The 19,814-nt window shown below is 40.4% G+C and overlaps 1 protein-coding gene across 4 annotated transcripts in view; it reads right to left on the reverse strand.

Annotated features, from left to right (window-relative positions):
* CHD7 (chromodomain helicase DNA binding protein 7) overlaps nt 1-19,814 on the reverse strand; it is a 201,044-nt gene that overhangs the window by 89,774 nt on the left and 91,456 nt on the right. For all 4 annotated transcript variants that reach the window (XM_055126360.1, XM_055126357.1, XM_055126359.1 and 1 more), the window contains exon 3: nt 5,856-6,286. In XM_055126360.1, the coding sequence (XP_054982335.1) occupies nt 5,856-6,286 (431 nt within the window). The remainder of the gene's footprint in view (nt 1-5,855; nt 6,287-19,814) is intronic.

Here is a 19,814-nt window from a genome sequence, read left to right on the forward strand (position 1 = left end):
GAGATTTAAAAAGAACATTTCCAGAAAACACCCTCCTTGTGTCTAGCATTGAGCCCATTAACAGAATTTCTTGGGTGTGTGTTGTCGGGCAATTTTTCCCTCCCGTGATAGAATTACTTGTCACAAGTATCAGGGTCTGCACTAGAAAACAGTTGAGGTGTCCTCCCGGTCTTTCAGCTGACTCATGTCGTCTGAGACAGGGAAGGTTACAATATGGTAATGGAAAGGTGTTGCATTGGTTATCCTCAAGAAAAAGAGGAATTTGAAATTAAAAAAGATCCCGTGGCCCCTTTATCAAAAATAGTCTTTGAGACCAGCAGAAAAGGGGTGCCAGGTCCTACCACTAAACCGGAGCCTGAATTTAAAGAACCAGCGATGAGGGAAGGCGGGCCAGCAGACAGAATTGCAGGATGCTTGTGGGGATTTCTTTCCCTATTCGTCTCCCAACAATGAAAAAGAGTGAAAGTCTATTTTGTGATCATACATTTTAAAAAATCTATACAGTTCTCTAAAGGCACAATGTACAAAATTCTGAACTCAGTTTTGTCTTTTCCTTTGAACTCAGTTTTTAAAACCATCTAATGCTTTGGATCAAAACCAAAATACTGAACATGAGGAAAATAAAGAAGAGAAAGCTGTGGGCTTAGTTTATTTTTATTACCTATGTACCTGATGAGGAGATATCTGACTCCTGAGTTCTCCATACTTAATAGTAAAAAAAAAAAATCATATAATGGTTTACCTTTTTTAAAAAGCAAGATAGTTTTTATTGAGCAAAATTGTCTCGGATAGATTTGGGGGGAAAGACTGAGAGAAATATATGTTGGAAAGAGAACATGGGCTTGAAAGAGTCGAGGGTTTACTGTTGTGTCTAATCTCTACTGAGAAATTTTACATGTGTAAGAGCAGACTATAAAATATTTATAGTTAACCAAAATATACCTCCACTGGCTTGTTGATTGAATAAAAATACTTCTTGGGGAAACAAATCTATTTTCTTATTTTAATGATAACTGGGGGGGGAAATTCTGAAAAGCTAAATTCCCCAGAAAAAGTTGCCAAGTACATATTAAGTAAGAGGTCCCAGGAGACAGCTCAAAGGGCCGGAGCACGCGCTTTGCGTGTGGAGGACGCAGGTTCCATTCCCTGCACTCCATGGTCCTTGAGCACCAGCAAGCCCCTAAGCACTGCTGGGGGTAGCCCCCACGCCAAAAATCTTTTAAATTAAATTAAATAAAAATATTCAGTATTAATGATAATACTGTGAGTTTCAAACAGTATACTGTACATATTTAATGCTTTTCTTAAAAAAAAAAAAGTATGCTTGTCTTTCAGTTTTAAATGAAACATTTTCACTGCTTATTTGAAAAAGAACATTTCAGCTTTCTACTAACTTGGCTGTTAGGGAGTGGAGAATAGGGTAAGGAACAAGATGTGTTCCTAGAAACTGCAGGAGAGGCAAATCTCCATGGCTTCATTTAACTGAAGCTTCAGTAGTCAAGTCACAATCTTTGGCCAAGTGCCCCTCTTTATGTACATTCAAAGAATCTTTATATAGCTAAATGGACCACTAAATCCTTCAAGAGTCATTCAGAGGAAGCACTTCCTCCAAATTCTCTCTCGCTGACAAGGCCCATGCATACACAACAGAAGATGCACTGAAAGAAGAATGCAAATCCTCATATTTTAGTTTCATGAACCCTCCCATATGCAAAATGGCATCCTCTCCAGACCACAAATGTCTTAGCTTTGATTTTCAATATTCACTGCCCAGACTTTAAAAGCTAGAAGGCTACCTGGGGAAGCACTGGAAAAAATGAGTAGAAAATATACATATTTAACCTAAAAGAAAGCATAAGCATTTCTAACAGAAAAGAGACCCTTGGCTCACTTTTTCTCATCACTGAGATTTTTAAATGTGCTTTCCAGAAATGCCAAACACCTTGATTTCACTACCATTCTGCTTAACAGTTTCTGAGTCAACTCTTAAAGATTATTTTACATAGGCAAAGCAAATTTAATTACACATTGGCTGCCCAAAGGGCCAGTTTGCTGAGGATGACTACAAATACAAACCTTGGCCATTTTCAGAAATGAGGTGAGATCAGGGCAGCATGAAAAACACACATGGAATATCAGCCCCACTGACAAGACCACCCTTCCTCGTGTCCTTATTCCCGTGTGTGCACCTGACGCCGGAATAAACTCTCTCCCCGCCACAAACACTGCGAAGCGAGTCAGACCACCAGTAGATCACCTCCACCACCACCGCTTACAGGACAACACATTCGTTTGTTGAACCTTGTTGAATCTCACCGAGGATATAACTCACAGGGCTGAATGGGAAGATATGAGTGGTTCACTAAATTTTTCATTTCACCTCTGTTTATTCCCTCTATTTCAGCTCTCTGCAGGAAAATTATTTTCTATATAAACAAATTCATCAAGTTAACTTATTCAAGGAAGGAAATAACTGCTATCACATAACATTTTACAAAACAAAATTGCCACTGCTGTATTCCAGTGCTTAAAAGCAAACTGCTATGGCAATTCAACCCCTGTACTAACATAAACCAAACCCCCTATTACCTTCATCACTGCATATTCAATTTACATAATTATTCTACTATGCTATTCAAAATTTACATGTAGTTGTATGCATTCTACTTATCCTTGCTTCAGGGAAGCGATTTCCTTTCTTGACTTTGCAGAACAATGCAAGAACACCACTCACTGTAATTCATCTGACCAACAAAAACAAAATAAAAGGTTGGTCTTCTATTCACACCCCCCAGCCTGTGGTGTGTTCTCTCTCATTCTCTCTCTCATTCTCCTCTCTCTCTCCCCCTCTCCTCTCCACTCTCCATTTCCTCTCCTGTCTCTCTCCCCCTCCTCTCACATTTCTCTAGTAAATAAACTTATTTAAAAAGAGCTATTTTATTTAAAAGAAAAATCTCCATTCAATTGTCTGCTTTCAAGTACCATATTCTTGGTCAGTCATCCTCATAAGGCCATCAATGACAGGAAATGTTCCCAGGAATTTCCCTACCACATTTCATCATGAATCAGCAAATGTCCCTTTAAGTGGTCAGGTCACAAGGACCAAGAGAGGTGCCAAATACACTTCAGTTGGCCCCCTGGGCCCTGGGTTAAGTTATGCCAGCTCACTTTTCCCTGCATATCTCCATACTCAACAGAAGTGTTCCATTCAATTCTTTTCACAGCATTTGATGGGAAAGTAATGATCATTTATAAGAGCCACTGAGTGAGACTATTGCGCAAAAGCAATAGAAGGGAAGAAAGAACTGGACTCTCTTTTTGGAAGAAAATAATCACACGGCCTTCCTACCAGAAGCTTGGAACTCCAGTGTAAAGGTAGTACTCAGACTCAGCAGTGTCAAGGACTTTCTCTGCAGATGATTCAAATTTCAGCAAGTGCAGATGAGGCTTGCTAAGGTTTCGTAGGGCAGCATTTCTCAACTGGGGATCATAAGGGCCCTCTGTGGGTCTCCAGTATATTCCAAGGGGGCCACAGGTGAAAACAGCATAAACAGGGGTGGGGAGGGGTGTCCCTGCACAACACTATAGAGCCAGCCAGTAGGATGGGGTGGGGGAGAGGGCACAGGACAGGTTGGAAGGAAACCCCAGCTGGGAAAAGCTTCAGCAGGTAGACAGGCTCTTAATATGGACCAAGTCCAGTGCCCAAGAGAGTCTGGCTTTGATACTCCAAGTTGTTCAGTTGTTTACAGTGGCTAGAAAATTTTTAGCAAGTTTTGTTGTTAAAACATAGCATTTTAATTTTTGTCCCTAGGCGTTTTACAGGATATAAGGGCACAACTGTAAAAATAGATCAAATTTTCAATGTAAACTGAAAATTGGAAAGACATTTCAAATTACTTAGGACTTTAACAAGATCCAAGATACAGGTTTTTAAAGTCAGTATTTACCATTGATTGATAGATTTAAAAATTAAAATGGAAAGTGAAGTAGTAGTACTATAGTGCTACTTGAGTAGTAGTCAGTCTTGATGTATTGTCTTAGAAAGGCTTTAGAATGCACATGGTATATACACACATGCATATATATGTATGTAAGTGTATATTTATATGGTTTTTGCTTCAATTTCCTTCTCCTTCAGAAAAACAAGTACATGCTTCCTTAACCAAATACAATCTTAGACTATCCTCTCTGAGGGGCTGGGGTAATAGCATAGCGAGTAGGATGTTTGCCTTGCACACGGCTGACCTGGGTTCGATTCCCAGCATCCCATATTGTCCCCTGAGCACCGCCAAGGGTGATTCCTGAGTGCAGAGCCAGGAGTAACCCCTGAGCATCGCTGGGTGTGACCCAAAAAAGAAAAAAAATTCTCTCCTAAATCAGACATTCTAGTTCTACAAATGAGAAGTCCTGATCAAGACTTTCTGGCTCAGGTCTTTAACATATAACAGAGTAGCTACAAATAATGAGCACAGAATAAAATATCAAATAAAGGGATTGACACTGAGGTCTGAATTTTAGAAGAGGGTTCATAAGGAAAAAAAAGGTTTCTGATTAAAAGATTACGTACAAAGTTTTGCCAAAGCACATTCATAAGTAAATTTGGTTAAGATTCAGTTATTGAAAATAACTTAGTTTGGCAACATAAAAAATCCTGATGACCAAAAAAAAAAATAATAATAAGTTCAAAACTGCAATGCAACTTTCAGTACACTGCAGTACAGTGTACTGAGGGACTGCTTAGATATCTTCGGCAGAAAATTGAAAGGCCAATGGTTTCTAACTTATTCCAGTGTGGTGGTCAGCTCAGCCGCATCTCTCTGTTCACAGAAATCATCTTCTCTCTATGTGCACCTGCACAGGCACACAGGGAAGCCTGCATGCCAAGGGCTTCAGGGTCAAGGGACTCCAAACACTCACGCCGAGCACACCAGCAGTGGAGTCAGGGCACATGCATGAGGACACAGGTGTCCACGTGCACATGGGGCAGGAGGCGGGGCATGTTTTCTAATGGGAGTTTGCAAACAGGTTCAGATTAACCAAGTCTGACCATACTTCCATCTGGAAACTATATTTTCTAACATGAGCCATATTCTGAAAAATAGATTCAGATGTTTGGAACTGGTTCAGAACAGTTGTAAGGAATGTTCAGTACAAATGAAAAAAATTAGTCTTCAATGTCTTCTCTTCTCAGCTTTTCTTACTGAGTAAATATGCCTTCTGGGGGTCAGAGAGTTGGTGGGGGAAGTACAGAGGGGAAGTATGGAGTGAGAGAGGCTATTTCCTAGAACCTAAAATTCATGCTATTCCTGAGTGCATATCTAATGGATAACGGTTATTTGATTTCTCCCACATTGCCCACTAGCATTTCATCCCTGCCCCTAAAAGGCTTGCTCCACCACGTGGAGCGAATATCCCTGCTCTAACCTGAGGAAAAGACAGCAAAGCTTAGTGAGATACAGTGAACTAAAATCTTCCTTCTTGATAATCCTTCTTTCTCAGTTTCGCATTGTTACTGAAAATGAAGTCGCTAGCTGATGTCTACAAGAGAACTCGATTCTATTTCTTAAACAAAAAACTTTCAAAAAAATACAAGAGAGCAATTAAAAGCAACAACCACCACCAATAACAGCTAGTTACCCTTCCAAATCAACAGTTCATAATAACTGAGTCCCAAATTTCAGAATACATAAGAACCTTAAATATTGAGGTTGAATATTAAAGAAATTTAACAATGACACAAAAACCTAAGTCTTCCCTGCCCCCCCACCCCCACCCCACCTCCATTTCACAGGCTTTAAGTGTCTCAGGCTCATTTTTGGTCTGTTTGGTGGCAGCTGTTTTCAGCCAGAGCCTACCTTGACTTTTTGCTGGATTTGGGTTTTGGCGTGGCAGTTTTTGCTTTCTTTTCCTTTGGCTCTTTGGGAATCTTAGGGGCTTTTGGGGTCTTGGGTTCCTTGGGCTCTTTTTTCTCCTTGGGTTCTTTCGGTTCCTTCGGATCTTTTTTTGCCTTCGGCCTTTTCTTTTTCTTTTTCTCTTCTTGGGACCCATCTAGAGAGTTCCTATTTAGTTCTTGGTTGTCAACCCCACCAGAGAAGTCATCTTTACCAAAACTTTTACTGGGATCCTCTGTAACAATGTGGTTGTTTTTCTTTTTCTTCTTCTTTTGCTGTGGCTGCTGTTCTATTGATGGCAGGTAATCATCACTCTTCACTAGCTGAGCACTCGGTCCACTAACCTGAGTCATATCCGGCACTGGTTTCTCTAGAAAGGGCTCCGATGGAGAATGCTAAGAGACACAAATAGGAATTGAAATTAGTTTACTCTTCATAGTGAAAAAAGGAACTGAAAGTTAATGGTGATGTCTCTGAAATCTACTCTATATTCAAGGTATCACATATTTCATTAACTACACGACTGTTTAGTCTATTATTTTCTCATAAAAACACATATTTCTTTAACCAAAAAACTCAAATAGACTGTTAAAAGAGACAACTTAGTAGCAAAATAAAATATTCAGGAAGAAAATTAATTCTCATTCAGCTGAAGACACTGCTCATTTCTTAGCAATCTATGCGGGAAATGGGTGAATGAAAATATAGCAGCAAAGGCTAAACCACAAAGAATGAATTTAAGTGGCTGTCTTTTCCCCAGGCAGAAACGGGAAATCAAATTAGAGATAAACAATTAAGCCACTTTCAAAAAGAACACATTACTGAGCACTAAAAGATCTTGATACCATGGAAGTTTGAAATCAGAGTGAAAACACATACATCTTATATAGTACAGGTTACTTCTGATTGAAATGATGTTCAAATGTCAAACTGCAAGGAACACATCCAAGTTGATGCTTTAGGACTGGTTTGATTTCTCATGGTGATAGAAAATGAAGGCAGTATTTTACTTATTAAATAACTACAACTTTCTATTTTAAATTTTCACCAAGGGAGAAAGAACTCGATTTGGCAAGCCTTGTTGATATCTGTCATTCCTTAGAACTACATGCAAAGATTGTTTAAACACAGCAGAGAACACCAATTATTGGGATGGGATGCTGAGACGTCGGAGATCAGAGTTCATGACTCAAACTCATACATGTGATGATCCAAATGACAGCAAGATAGCATGCCCTCTCCACCGTGAATGGGATGTCCAATGAACTACTAACATTCAACAAATGCTTTAAAATATTCTCTGTGTCACTTGTTTTCCTTCTTTTCTATACACATCTCTAGACATTCACTACTAACTATAAGATAAATTATAACAACGTCTGCTAGTTTACTGTACAACCTTACCCAGAGCTAGTAACACTTTACACCTCCCACACTGTCTGACTCTCATGTTAGACCTAAGATCAAGGTCTAGACACTGAAACTCTTAAGATGCAATAAGGTGCCAAGGAAGTATACATAGTGACAGACTGCCAGGAAGGCCCATGCTTCAGAGCCTCTCATTCACCATTTCACCCTCAAAGGAGAAGCAGGCAGGAGAGAACAAGTTTAGACTTACAGAGGACTATGAAGTAACCTGACAGCCAAGGCTGACCACCAGCAAAGTCTTATACCTTAGATTCAAATACAACTAACATTAGTTGAGCATCTACTTTATGTCATGTGGCCAGAACGCAAGGAATAGATTTAAGATTTGAGTCTCGGTTGTCTGTATCTGTTGTTCTCTGCCTCCTGAAAACTCATAGGCATTCTTCTGGGAAAGGCTAAAGGTTTCAGTAAACCTCCAAAGTATTCAGTCACCCCAAAAACAATTACAAGAAATATCACTGCATGAAAAGAAAGCACTTAAACTATTCCCACCAAAGCTTCCCATCGTTACTTAAACTATTCCCACCAAAGCTTCCCATCGTTAGAAAACTATGGTCAGTTCTCCATCTCCATTTCTCCATTAGGATCCAGACCTATGAGTAAAAAATTATCTAAGCCCTGCTATTAGATACATTTTCTTGGAAATTTGGTTTCACCCATTTTGCTCATTTTCATCATCGGCAAAATAAAAAGCTCTGAGTTAGATATGGTATCAGGAAATCTTAGAATCTTTCTTTCTCTTTCTTAATTATATATTTCCCTTTTCAACTATCTTAGCCTAGAGAAGACCTGAAAATAAGTAAGGATATATAGGAAGAGAGAATCAAGTGTGGAAATTTCTATATGCATGCTAATCAACAAAACTGTTTCCATGCAGAAATAACACAGCTTCCCAAACACCAAAAAGAGTTAGGCCTCCTGTCCGTTAGGTTTATCCCTCACAAATATTCCTAATGAAATTCAACCAGGAACTGTCCAAGTTATCATTACCTGATAACTAATAGAATGTGATTTAACTATGTTATATTTAAATTATTGGAATGAAATGCTCCACATAATTTTATAATGTAAAGAACAGAGAATTTCATATATTTTTATTAGGGATGAAGATATAAAACTTAGTTGGGGCAAGCTATTTTTCAGGAAATAGAAGAAAAAGTATTTTTTGGAAAAGGAAAGAAAGAGGGAAGTCTACTAGTATACATACTTAAGACTTAGAATGATGAATTAATTCCTGGTATGTGTATTTATCTTTGATATGCAAGACACTAATTCCATTAACAAAGGGTCCACTTCTAATCTGAGATGACCGATATCCTTCATATGGTAAATTTATCATAAATGGTACATGATTATGAATTAGAAAAGCATGATACTTAATACAATCATGTAGAAATGTCACCTACACATTTTAATCTACAAGTCAGTGTACACGCTCTTGAAGTAATAAAAGAAGTCAAAATTATTATTCCATATAATCTTTAATCTTCCATAGGAGAGAAAAACTTAAAGATTGGAGCCCAAAAGGTATTAGTCTTATTTGATACACAGCAGAATTATGTTTTGGTACTATCTGAAGTAGGGTGAAAAAGGTGCTCAGAAATATTAGAGTGTTTACCAGACCCACATCTCCTTAAATCTTTTAGAGAAAAGCTGTTTTTGTAAACATTTAACAAAGAACAGATGGCTTGCCTTAATCATGTGGGGGAAACCTGGAGCTCCCAGTAATTCCCTGACAGAGTCTCCAGTCCCGACCAAGGCATGGTACGGGCTTCTCTCCTGCTAGTCTATTTTACAGTGGACATTTCCCGTCAGTTCCTACTGCCTGACAGGTACTCAATGCTATTAACATTCGATATAACCATATAGGGTATTCCTAAACCTCTTATTTGTTAGAGTAAATGTGGGAAATGCTGGGTACCAAAGGGGTTTTAAACATACCCTATCATAATTCCCTGTGCCTTCTGCAATAGTATGCAATAAACAATAGCAATGGCATGGACTTTAGGAACTTAAAAATAATATAATTTAAAACTGTGAGTAAAATTACCCAAGGTATAAGGGGTTTATCCCCCCCCAAAAAAAAACCCAAAAAGATAACTGCTTTTCTTTTTAACAATTTATTAAGGATTGTCAATACATATTGTTTTAAGCTATTGTTTAAGAACAGCTTAACTGGCTAAGCATAAGTTTGTGGGCAGGGGGCCTCAGTATAATCCTCAACACTGCATGGTCTCTTAAGCACTGCCACAAATAACTCCCGCTCCCAAGCTGGAGTGGACCCTGAGTACAGTCAGATGTGTAGCTCTTAAGTAAACTGTTTTAAGTCTGTAGTATCTATCATATAAATTAGTTGAAACATATACAAATAAGCAATCTTACATAAAGTAGCAGACTAAGATAAAAACTTGTAATCATGTAAGAGGCAAAAGGGAGCCCCTCTATTGTCACTCAGCAAACATGACCCAAAATCAGAAGCATTCATCAGAAGAAATTTTAAAAGAATATAAGACTTAAAAAAAAAAATCAAAGACAATATTCATTAGTGTTTACTGGCTTAAAGAGCTACCTGATTTAATCATGATTTGCCTTAATTATGTTCCTAAAGGGACTGGAGAAACAGCACAGCGGATCAGATGTTTGCCTCGAATGCGGCCGACCCGGGTTCAATTCCTCTGTCCCTCTACCAAGATTATCCCGCCCGCATGGCAGAGCCTGGCAAGCTACCCGTGCCATATTCGATATGCCAATAACAGTAACTAGTCTCACAATGGAGATGTTACTGGTGCCCATCAAGCAAATCAATGAACAACGGGAGGACAGTGCTACAATGCTATGTTCCTGAAGACTAAGCAAAGTCCAGTGACATGACTGAGCAAGGTAACAGTAATCGTGTGCAAGCATCCAACAGGTATGTGCTTGCAAACAAGGCCACTCCAAGGATAGGACAAACAAGACATCCATGGACAAAGAATCCCTGAGTTTAAAATGAAAGTGCTATTTTCTATTACTAGTTTTCTTTTCCTTTGGGCAAGTGCTAGAATCAAACACAGGTCAGGTCGGTTGTACATAAGGCAAGAGTCTCACCTGCTGTACTATTACTCCATCTCCAAATACTGTTTTCTAAAATAGAGAAGATTTTGCCAACTGGATGAGAGTAATACAGTACTTCTGGAAGACACATCTTCCCTCCCCAACCTCCCCCTCCAAAACCCAAGTATAAGGAGACACTTCCGTGTGCTGGAAGAAAGTAAAATTCTGACGGAGATGTGGAGACCCACGAAGACCCAAGTAACACAGATTAACAACTTTAAACCAAACTTAACCATGACTTAAATGATCTGTAAAAATACAGTCATTATAAAATTAAAAAGTACTAGTCACTGTTGGTTTTAGTCCATAAAGTTTTGAAGTCTAGATTCTACCAGTATTCTAGAAACATGAAATTTTCTATTTATGCTCTGTTTGGGGCTTACACTTAAAGAGACCACTGCTCTCTCTGCCCGGGCAACTCCGGTGGTGCCTAGAGGAAAAAGCAATGCCAGGGATGAACTCAAGTTAGCCAGAGCGAAGGCAATAAAGTGTCTTAATCCCTTGCTAGCTCTCAGTTTGATTGTTGGTTGTTGTATTTAATGGTTTTGGAAATAAGTTCCTGGGCCCAACATGGACATTTTTATTTTCCAGTATTCTCCAGCTTCTTGGTTCCTCTACATTCTTTTCTTAGTCTTTTTTTTTTTCAATTGAATCATCCTGAGATAGTTACAAAACTTTTGTATTTGAGTTTCAGTCATACAATGATCAAATACTCATCCCTCCACCAGTGCACATTTTCTACCACCAATGCCCCAGTACCCCTCCCCATCCCACTCCTCCCCCTGCCTCTATGGCAGACAATTTCCTCCATACTCTCTTAGATACTGAGAGGCCATCATGTTTGGTCCTTTATCTACTTTCAGCACACATTTTCCATCCGGAACAATTTCCCCAACCATCACTGACTTAGTGATCCCTTCTCTACTCCAGCTGCCTTCTCCCCCAGCTCATGAGATAGTCTTCCAACTATGGAGCAATATTCCTGGCCCCTGTCTCTATTCTCCTTGGGTGTTAGTCTCATTATATGTTATTTTATATTCCACAAATGAGTGCACTCATTCTATGTCTATCCCTCTCTTTCTGACTCATTTCACTTAGCATGATACTCTCCATGACCTTCCACTTATAAGCAAATTTCATGACTTCATCTTTCCTAACAGCTGCATAGTACTCCATTGTGTAGATGTACCAAAGTTTTTTTAACCAGTCCTCTGTTCTCAGGAACTCAGGTTGTTTCCAGATTCTGGCTATTGTGAACAGTGCTGCATCTACATTTTGTTTTTAAAAGGGATTCTGGCATGAAAACTAAAGCTCAATCTGAAGTCAAAACAGTATACAAGGCATAGGGGGTGTGGAGGGGCACAGGGCTTGAGGCACTTGCTTTGCTTGATCTTTGGCACTGCCACTGGGGATGGCCCAAGTGCTGCACCACCTCAGCCCACCAGTTCCGCAGAGACAGTGTACAAGAGTTCAAAAGAGCATTTAGAAAAGATTCGTAGCTAATAAAAAGTTCCATTATTTAATAATCTGAGGCACCACATCCATTGCCTCGTTCAACAAATATTTGAAGCCAAACAGAAAAGAGGCAGTGTCAATACTAGAACAGGACTGACAGCACCCAGGGACCCACGCTGACATGGAGGAGACTTCCAAGAAAAGTGTCAGCCTGAAAGTGAAAGAGGAGACAGGTCCCACAGGGCCCCTTGCTCAAGAGACTCCACCTAAACAAGGAGCCGAGCCTGGGCCAGGGAGACTGGGTTTTGGTTTCTTTTTTCTTTTTTTTTTAATTTTGGCAGGGGACGAGGAGCATGCCAGTTACTCAGGCTCACTGCTGGCTCTAGACTCAGGGCTCACTCCTCTTTGGGCTCGGGGGACCATATAAGGTCCTGGAGATCAAACCCAGGCCTTCCCAGCACAAGGCAAGCACTCTACTCGCTCTACTCTCTACCTCTGGCCCCCAAACCTCGTGACTGAATGTCACTGGGAGGGAGGAGATACCCACGGCTGCTGGGAGGGCTGCACGGGTGATGCTTTTAACTGTGTATCGCACGCTTACCTCTGCTGTTCCTTTTGAGAAGAGTTTTACATGCCACTCCTCCTGTCCCTATGATAACACCAGGAGGTTGGTGAGTAGGATGATATTATTGCTTTCTTAACTTGACTTACCCAAAAGTAAACAGCTAAAAAATGATACACCTGGATTCTAATCAGGAGATGTGGCTACAAAGTCAGTTGATATGACCGGGAATCCCAGAATCATGATCTACACACAACTACAAGGGGTCAAGGATTCTGTCAAGCCCAACAGTGCAGCCAAAGCACAGCACCATAAAGAACTCTGTTCCAAACCTGACCTAATACACAGAATAGTTTTTAACTTACTACACCTTGATGTTTTACCTTTGGAATATCAAGGGGAACTCTAGCTCCAAATGGAAGTTACGGAGAATCACTAACTTTTTATTCCAAAGATATAGCGGTAGATACAAATTGACATGTGTTTTGCAATTATCAAACATCATCCAGTCTGAATCTCAAGATCACCTTGTTTGATAAAAAATAAATTTAAATCAAACTTTTGTCCCAGGGTCTGGACTAAGTCTTCTAGAATATGAAAATAATAATCCCATTTCCTACGTTGAACTCTTCTCAAACACCCTAAAAAGAATAGCTTACAATATTTTTTTTAAAAAAAGTCAATCTGGACTCCATCAAAAAGGAAAAATTATTTAAAATAAATTTAAAAATTGACCTTATTGAAATACTCAATGTACTATCAATCATGCTTCTCAGGAAAAGTACTGATGAAGTAGGAAATATGAATTTAATAACAATATATTGAACTAAGGTTTGTCTATGTGACATACACACGCGTGCATGCACACACACACACACACACACACACACACACCCTGGGAAAGAGCTGAACTCATGCAAAGTTAAGCATATCACTTAAGAATTTTTCTTTGTTGCAGTTGCTTTTTATTTTGGGGGTCATACCCAGTTGAGCTTAGGGCTTACTCCTGACTCTGTGCTCAGGAATCACTTCTGGCAGTGCTCAGAGGGCCAGGCCAGGAATCAAACTCAGATTGTCTGCATGCAAGGCAAGCACCCTACTGAGTATCTATCTCTCAGACCCCTAAATTTTTTGACTGATAGTTTACAATACAAAGTTGTATTGAAGTTGCTGCTTTACAGCAGCTGAGCTACTTCATCAATCCTTCCAGCAGTATTTCAGATCTCTCTGCCATTATCCCACCATCCCTTCCTCCTCACAACCCCCCTTAACTGTCTCAGTTCCCAGTTCTCATGTCTCAGAATCTGTTTCCACTGGGGATTGACAAATTGAACATACTTTTGATATATCTCCATAGATTCATAAAGGCTTAGAAAAACCAGCTTGTTTTTGCAAGATGGGCAGAAATGGGTATACAAGTCAGAGGGAAAACATCAATGAATAAAAGAGAGATGAAACTCATTTACACATTTTAACCAAATTCTCCAAGATTCAAAAACGATGAGAGCAGAGCAAATTTAGTTGACGGTGCTTCAGGCTAGAACATTTAGAGCCTGTAAAAACGTAATCACATCTTGTAAGACACAGGATTCTAGCGTGGTCCTTCCAGACTTCATCTCAAAGGAACACAGTAAAAGCAAAAGGACTGAAGTGAGCAAGGACTCTAAGGGGCCATGACCCCAGTCGGAGTTGCCTCCGCGAGAGAAGGCTGACACAAGGGCGCGGAGTGTGCTACACGGCTGACAGTCGCCGCTGCTGGATGGATCAGAGGGAGTGAGCAAGAGACCAGAGCCCGCCACTGAGCCACCAGAGAGGGCGAACGGCACCTCTCTCTGTGAGCTGAGGTCACCGGGCCACACCACAGCCAGTGAGAACTGAAGTTCCTAGCGTGTCACTCACTGCAGGCGAGGGATTCTGCCGACAAACCACACCTGGAAACCATCTTCCCGAGTCAAGGCTCCAGACCAGAAGGCCACCCTGCCGCCCGAGGTGGCCGCGGCGAGACCTGCGCCAACAGAACGCTGGAAGATAAGAAGCTAATAATATTTTAAGGTACAAAGTTTATTATGGCCATTTGCTGTGCTGGAATAAGGAGTTTCTGTTCGCCTGACATCCTCTGCCAACTCTCATCTGAAATGTTTTCCGTCTCTTTCTCCCCAGCCCCTCATCACCCGTGTCCACGCTAGACAAGTGTTCACCCACCGAAAGGCAGCACAGCACGGTTCTACTTTTCCACCTTCGCGACGCTGCCGTGGCTGCCGCAACAGTGAACCCGCAGACAGAAGTCGCCTGCGTGCTGCACATCTCCCAGGCTCGCCGCGACCCTGCGAAATCGTCTCTGCCTTATAAAAGTACAAAGCCAATACAAAGTAAAAATTAGCTTAAAAACTAATTTAAAAACCAAAATTAGTTGTTTTTAAAAAAAAAAGTTCAGAAATGTGTCCAACTCACAAAAATGCTGGCTCTAAGATTGAGTTAAGAGTCAACCCCAGGTTCTCATCATCACGCCTGATATCTAACCACTGCCTGCTCATGCCCTCCTACTGAAGTTTCTCCAAAGAGGAGGAAGGAGCCACGGCAAAAAGGAACCGAGTGTAAGGTAATGACTGGACAGAGTCGGACCCGCCCACACATGAAAATAAAGTGCAACTATTACAGTCAAGCCAGAGCATGGCACGTCTAAGTTAACCACCACTAAAATCACCACAGGAAGAAAGCTAGGGGGGAAAAAACAAGGAATAAGTTTTCATTTATATGTTAGAAAGATAAGAAACGGTGCTATTATCAACATTAAAGCTTCCCTCTATATATTTTAAAAGGAAGTTTACTGCAAATTAAAAATAGTCAGTTTCACACTTACAGGGGACTGTGTCCCCATGACTCCTTCCAGCTGGAATTACACATGAAACACAAGATACCAAAGCAATTAAGTATTTTATAAACACTGCTGAGGGGTCAAAAAGAGGGAGGTTCATTCACTGACTAATAATGCAGTAATAAACAAACAGCAATGTTATGCAACTGAGAAAATTATTATAATTGAACCTACACAGCTGGGCAAGACTCGAAGCCTGGTTATGTATATTAGCTCACAAATGCTTGGTGTGCGTAGGTTTTAGTTTTAGAATTGTTTCAGATTTTAGACCTTTTTATAGTCAGATTTGTTCTCTTGTCTGAATACAGTCATTATCACAATGGCAGAACAGAAAATAATTGAATGAGCTGTCCCAACGATTACTTGCTATTTTATTTTTACTGCAGAAAATACTTAAGTAGGTTAGTAAGTTAAATTTTCCTGGGAGGTATTCATCTTAGATCTATCTTTGGTAGACATTTTATTTTATTTGTGCACCGCACTCTGAATAATGAATAACTGCGATTCCCTAGAACACTGAAGAGGAAAGTCCAGAAGTACTTTTCACATTTTAACATTTAGCTCCCACTAGGTTCCCAGAATTTTCTTCACACCTCGATATTTTCCCCTTTACAGCACACCAAAAAACACCACCAATTACTGTACTAAACTTTACACAGATGTGTCAAGTAGGAGGAAAAAAGAGTGACTTGTGTATTACCCTAGAATTGCTAAAGTGACAACATCAAAAGCAGAGAAACAATGTTATTCTCCTGGGTTCAAGAACAAGCTTGGTAGCTATTTACCATCCTTTCATCAATAACATTAGTTAAAATACAAATCAAATTTCTGTGCCACATAATCTAGTTAGATATCACCCTTATTGCTGCATGAAATATTTTCTTAATTAAATGACTAAGTATGAAGAAATTAGTGATCTATACTAAGTTTCCATCTACATAAAACCTAGACAACTTCAAACACAAATAGATGATTAGCGAACCATCAGAGTAGAACTACAAATGTATCTTCAACAGGCACATACACTTTACATCAATGATATCTATTTTTATGAGATAAAAGTACTAAAGCTTTAATGGTGGCAATTAAAACAGCCAAGAGTTTGAGTAGTTCGATGGCTGAGTCACAGACCTTTTACCTATAATGAGATCCATTATATCCCTGAACTCAGTTTGAGGGATTAAAAGCGAAAGCAATTTTTAAATATGGTTATAAAAGAGCAGCACCTCTGAACTGAGCTGTTTTAGTTTAAACTGCAGTATGATTTACCACGCACCTTAACAGCAGCGTCCATTCCCCACCCTTCTTTATAGATCCTACGCTCTTGGGTCAATTTGAAAATATCTCAACAATTTGAAAATGCTACAAAGATGCTATGTCATGAAGATTTGTGTTTGAGTAATTGGTTTCTATCCTGTGTCTATTTTAAAAACCACCACTGTTTCAGAGGCTAGCTCAACCGGCTGGGGGACGCGCTCGCCGTCCAGGACGCCCAGCTTTGATCACGGCCACCATAAAGCCAGTCCCGTACCCCCACCCCCCCAACTCCAGCAGAGTCCGGAGCGGACCCCAGGCATTAAACTGAAACAAAAGACGAAAAATAGAAACACATCACCGTTTTTGAGAACGCATGACTTCAGTTGACTTCTGAAAAAAAATCCTGTTTGTAAAATATATAAAATATATTTGTGTTTAAATTATAAATATATATTAAAATATGAAAAATATAAATATATTGTAAATTTAAGGAGGATGAATAAGAATATAATTATCCACAACAAGATGGTGTGTTTTTGCCATACTTATGCTATGAACATCAGCCAAGAAAACTTTTGTACAGGAATTTATTATTATTCCAAAGGATTAGGGTAATAAGCTTTGTGGTTACAAAACTTAATAATCATGTAATATCTAGTCCAGCACTAAGAATACTTCCCTCGCTCAGGAACTTAAAGATTGTCCCTTCTGGTTTTCCTTCAAACATGTGAATAGAAATTATCATGAGAACAATCTCACAGTCTTTATGCCCGCCACTGTCCCTCCCTGCAGAGTCAGAGAGCATAAGAAACGCAGGAACCAGGAAGGTGAATGCAAAGGGAGGGGGCAAGTGTGAGAGTAGACTCAGAGCAGGGTCAGCACTGTAGGCCCCAGCACTGCCAAGGTCCTGGGGTCTGTGGAATATAAAGTAACATAATGGGAGACTAACACCCGAAGATAGTAGCAATAAGGACCAGGAGGATTGCTCCATGGCTTGGAACCCAGCCTCACATGCTGGGGCGAAAGGCGGCTGAGATAGAGAAGGGAACACCAACCAAAGGAAACTTGGAGGGCTCGCTCGGGATGGGAAATGCATGCTGAAAGTAGATTACAGACCAAGCATGATGGCCACTTATTACCTGCACTGCAAGCCATAACACCCAAAGGGAGAGAGAGAGCAAAAGGGAATGTGCCTGCCACAGAGGCAGGGGGCGAGGTGGGGGGTGGGGGGTGGCAGGGATACTGGGAACATTGGTGGTGGAAAATGGGCACCAGTGGAGGGATGGGTACTGGACCATTGTATAAGTGAAAGAAAATCACAAAAGTATGTAAGTCTGTAATTGTATTTCAGTGTTTCATTTAAAAAAATTAAAAAACTTGGGCTGGAGTGATAGTACAGCGGGTATGGCATTCATTTGCCTTGCACGCGGCCAACACAAGCTCGATTCCCAGCATCCCATATGACCCCCTGAGCACCACCAGGAGTAACTCTTGATTGGAAAGCCAGGAGTAACCCCTGTGTACTGCTGGATGTGATGCAAAAAGCCAAAAATAAATTATTTTTTAAATAAAATCATTTTTAAAAATTATGAAAGAGGAAGAAAAAAAACAAATGAACTAATTTTTTTAAAAAGATCCTGGGGTCAGCAGAGGAGCACACCACTAGCTACAGAGCAGCAGACCTTCACCGATACATTCCTTCCAGCGCTGGGAGCTCGTTTAAATCAGTTCTCAAAAGGAAAACTGGTAAGAGGCAGAAGATTCTGACCACTAGGTCACTGAGGGAAGACAACCATCTCAAGGAACCAAAACTTGGGGACTGAAATGGTACAGCGCATAGGACGCGTAAACCCAAATGCGGCTGATTTGGGTTTAATTTCTGGAACCCCATATGGTCCCACGAGCCCAGCAGGACTGATTTCCTAAGTGCAGAACCAAGAGTAAGCTCCGAATGCCACCAGATGTGACCCAAAATTAAACAAATAAAAACAAACCACAACTCATCTATAAAGACAGTGAATGAGTCTATGACATCCCTTTGAATTCTAAAATCTAAGTCTCTCCTAAAATCTATCTTAAGTACTGATCACATTATAACTCTCCCACACATCTAAAAGAAAGAGCACTTGAAAGATGGAGTGGGAATGTGAATATAATTTCGAGAAGAAAATATTAAGAACATTTCTCACACAACACAAAAGTAAAATTGATTTGAAAACCTATAGCAGAAAGCTCAAAATTAAGACATTAAGTATTAGAAAACTAAACAAAATCTTAAAATATACAACCTACTTTCCCACTGAAAAAAAAAAAAACTTTCTGAAGTTTTTTTTGGTATCAAGTAATCCAAAAATACTGTATCTTATTTCATAGATACCTTACATCTACCACAGCTTTTTTTCCCCTCGTAATAAATTTAGTCTCTGCTCCATATGACATGTCATAAAGTTATGTTTATTAACATTTCCGCATGCACAGAATAATAATGCTTAGGTGTACAAAATGCATGCATGTCTGAGAACATATAAAGTCACAAACCCACCTAATAAAGTCTGGAGTTATAGGGAAGGAGAACGAACGAAAACAAGTCACTCAGCAGGAGACCAGACCAGGAGAAATACTCAGAGCCTCTCCCCAGACAAGGTCAGCTGACACCTCTGGAGTAAGCGGGGCTCTCACTGCACTCAGAGCAAACTTAAAATCCTCCCCAAGGCCCTGAAAGGATCCCTACCACCTCAGCCTCCTGTAACTCTCCCCAACTCACTCTCTAGCCTCCTTGAATGGGGCTCCCCGGGGGCTGTCGGCAGGCTGTGTCTGCCCCGCACCACCCAGCGTCTCCATGGCTATCTGCCTTGCTTCTTTCAAAGGAACTTAGGCAAGAGTGACATGTTAACAATGAATGACTTTAGGTAAAGGATGAATGTGTTCACTGCACTATTCGACTTTCCTGTCGATTTAAAATCTTTCCAAGTTCAGAACTGGAAAAGGCAAACCTCTTCACTCCCGACCCAGCAGTGCCTCTTTGTGCCCCGTCTGACCATTTCCACCCTTCGCTCACTCTCACTTTCTGTAAGAGCCGGTATGCCTGAAGAGAGATCACTTTCTCCGCAGAGTCTGATGCTTTTTCTCCCACTTGAGAATGGACTTGCCCCAGCACTAGTGTAGTAAACATCAGAATCACCTCCACCCACTGGTCCAGTGCCTGGCTTCCCCCCGCCAGCTAAGCCACCACGATGCCCAGTCAGCCAGCCTC

The sequence above is a fragment of the Sorex araneus genome, chromosome 2 (assembly GCF_027595985.1).
Source record: "Sorex araneus isolate mSorAra2 chromosome 2, mSorAra2.pri, whole genome shotgun sequence".
NCBI lineage: Eukaryota > Metazoa > Chordata > Mammalia > Eulipotyphla > Soricidae > Sorex > Sorex araneus.